Source organism: Alosa sapidissima, chromosome 16, assembly GCF_018492685.1.
Source record: "Alosa sapidissima isolate fAloSap1 chromosome 16, fAloSap1.pri, whole genome shotgun sequence".
NCBI classification, from domain to species: Eukaryota; Metazoa; Chordata; class Actinopteri; order Clupeiformes; family Clupeidae; genus Alosa; species Alosa sapidissima.
Window position 1 is genome coordinate 3,776,686 of NC_055972.1, and position 3,172 is coordinate 3,779,857.

General features: G+C 48.7%; 1 protein-coding gene across 1 annotated transcript in view; it reads right to left on the reverse strand.

Moving 5' to 3' along the window:
* vax1 (ventral anterior homeobox 1) overlaps positions 1 to 1,092 on the reverse strand; it is a 10,961-nt gene extending 9,869 nt beyond the window's left edge. The window contains 1 exon segment of the mRNA XM_042065485.1: positions 600 to 1,092. Coding sequence (XP_041921419.1) covers positions 600 to 816 — 217 coding nt within the window. The 5' untranslated portion in view covers positions 817 to 1,092.
* Between the last annotated feature and the right edge of the window lie 2,080 nt (positions 1,093 to 3,172).

Below are 3,172 nucleotides of genomic sequence, written 5' to 3' on the forward strand. Positions count from 1 at the left end.
TGCATTTACTTTGAAAATTATGATATTTTAAATGACTTCAATTTATGCTCGGAAACATATTACATGCAGACCCAGTGTAGATTAAAGTGTAAATCTCATGAGGCTGTTTTTTTTTTTTGCTAATACATATTATATTTTATATTCTATTGAGGTCTTATCAACCTAGAGATCTCAGGCCATTCTGTATTCACTCAAATGATTTGTATAAAATATAAAAACACAAAAATACAACTCTGAGGGACTTTCTTCCAGTAAAAGAAGTCCTAATGCATTATTTATTCTCAGAAACACTTTGGTTTATTCTTCACTCAATTTATCAATCACATTGCGTTTGCGCTGATCTGGTGCCATGTTTAAAAAGTACAAATTGTGAAAGTTTCTTTAGATAACAGACAAATGAACTGTCTCTCATACACACACAGACACACACACACATCGAGACCCTTGTACTTTACAGCAACACTTACACACATATAGACACATATCACACACACACACACACACACACACACACACAAACACACGCACACACACACACAGACACTCATTCCCTGGCAGGCATATTTGGATGTGTAGAACATGAGTGTATGGTCTCCTACCTCGCACTAATATGCGCCTGCAGTAGTCGGGGTCCCCGGTGCTCGAGCGGTTCTTCTCACAGGCGTCGGTACCACTGGATGGGGAGAAGGACTCTGGGGGCTCCTTCAGGAAGGTTTTGGAGATCTTGCCCTGCGAGTCCTTGCTCTCCTTCCCGTCCTTGAGTCCGTTCTTCAGCATCGCGGCCGGCTCGGGGTCCTGGTTGTAGTGGACCTCCATGATCTCAGATCGTCTGCCTCGTGTTCCGCCCTTTCGTCTCGACCTCTCCGGAGTGCGGGGGCAAAAAAACGGGTGAATGGAGAATATTGTCTTGTTTTCGGCGTCTCGGGGTAATGTCCGTGTTTTTGTCCTTTTGGTAAAACAGCACGTTGCCCCCGCTGAAGTCAGCAAGCTAATGATGCGGGGGAGGCAGCCTCGGCGCCCCCTCCTCCCCGTCACTGCTAGCCCGAGTCACTTGCCAATGATCATGGAGTTACGGGAGAAAAAGCTCCGCACCGATGGAGTGGCCCCTCGCCTCGTTCCAAACACATCAAACTGATAGATGATCTCCAGATAATCAGAGGGGACAGATGCCTGCTCCCCGTTTCAATTGATTACGGTCATTTGCGGCAGCCTCCACATTTGCGTAACATGAATAGGCGAAATTGTTTTGGAAATATATTGGCCCCTAATGGTGGGCTTGCTCGCATTGCTCCACAACGGCAGCTTTCAAATACCGAATCAAGTCAAATGATTGGTCTCGCTTGGCAGAAAACAGCCTCTCTGATAATACATATACACACACACACACACACTTACAAGCACACACATGCTTGTATGCACACACACACACACACACACACACACACACACACACACACACTGCACACGCCTGCACAATCACGAAGGAACGCCACTTCCGAATAGTTCCCAGCCTCCTCATCCTCCTCTTTGGACTGCGTGGCCAAACATTTTTCCCCCCTTTGTCGTTGCAGACTTGTTTTGTCGTCGTCGTCCGTCGGACTTTTCACACCGGAGCTGGTGGTCTTGACGCGCCGGCAAACTTTAATCACGTCTAGCGAGCCGTTCACACACTGAGCGCGCTCCACTACACTGCACCTCTCTCAAAGCACTGCCACGATCACAGGAGGAAAGAGAGAGAGAGAGAGAGAGAGGGAGAGGAGGGGAGAGAGAGAGCAGGAAAAGAAGAGAGAGAGAGAAAGAACAAGAAAAGGATAAGGGCAGAAAAGGAGTGACTATTTGTAAAAAAAAATGTTTAAATCCACCTGGGCTGAAATTAGGAAGAGTTGTGAAAAATAGAAAATGGTCAAAAGACAGAGAGGTCCAGAGAGAGGCCAGTCGGCCAGTGTGAGCGATGTCCCATGTCACTCAGAGAAGAAAGACAGAAACCTGCCCTTGTGGTCTCACCCTGGACCTTTTCATTAGCACACACACACACACACACACACACACACACACACACACACACACACAGACACACACAGACACACACACATAACCTGTCGTTGTTAAAGACCATCAGCTCTGAGTGAAAGATCTGCAACACACAAAAGCTCTTGTCTTAACTCACACACTCTCATTCCGCCAAGCAAAGACACCCCCCCCCCCCCCCACACACACACACACACACATACACAAACTCCCCTGCCTGCCCCACAATCTCATCCTAACCCACCCTCAGTCTAGTGCATACACTCTTTCATACACACACACACACACACACACACACACACACACACACCACACACACACACACACACACCACACACACACACACACACACACACACCACACACACACACCACACACACACACCACACACACACACACACACACACACACACACACACACACACACTTAGCGTCCCACCCGCCCACTCACGCGTTGCTTCTCCATTGTCAGTGCAACAATATCTGTGAGAGCGCTGGTGGCGGCTAATCCAATAAGGCCATTGATTAGGCTACAATGACTCAATTCAAGGTAGTGGCCCCTGTGCAGTGGTGGCGTGGTGGGCCCTCTGGTCACCTCGCGCTGCCCCTAGTCCTGCCCCCTCACCCCTCTCCCCATTCAACTCCGTATGGGAAAGAGCCGACGAAAGGAGAGAACCATGCCAATTACCTAATTGGACTATTAACAAACAATCCAGGAGTGTGAGCCCCTCTGTGGAAGTGTGTGTGTGTGTGTGTGTGTGTGTGTGTATGTGTGTGTGTGTGTGTGTGTGTGTGTGTGTGTGTGTGTGTGTCTGTGTGATAGAGAGAGAGACTGTGAAGGGACACATGTTGCACTAACTTTGTTCAGCGAGTGTTTGGGGTGACGGGCTGAAGTGGCCGTGGGAGTGGCTGTTAGGAGAGGTAAGAGTGTGTGTGTGTGTGTGTGTGTGTGTGTGCGTCTGTGTGTGTGTGTGTGTGTGTGTGGCTGTTAGGAGAGGTAAGAGTGTGTGTGTGTGTGTGTGTGTGTGTGTGTGTGTGTGTGTGTGTGTGTGTGTGTGTGTGTGTGGCTGTTAGGAGAGGTAAGAGTGTGTGTGTGTGTGTGTGTGTGTGTGTGTGTGTGTGTGTGTGTGTGTGTGTGTGTGTG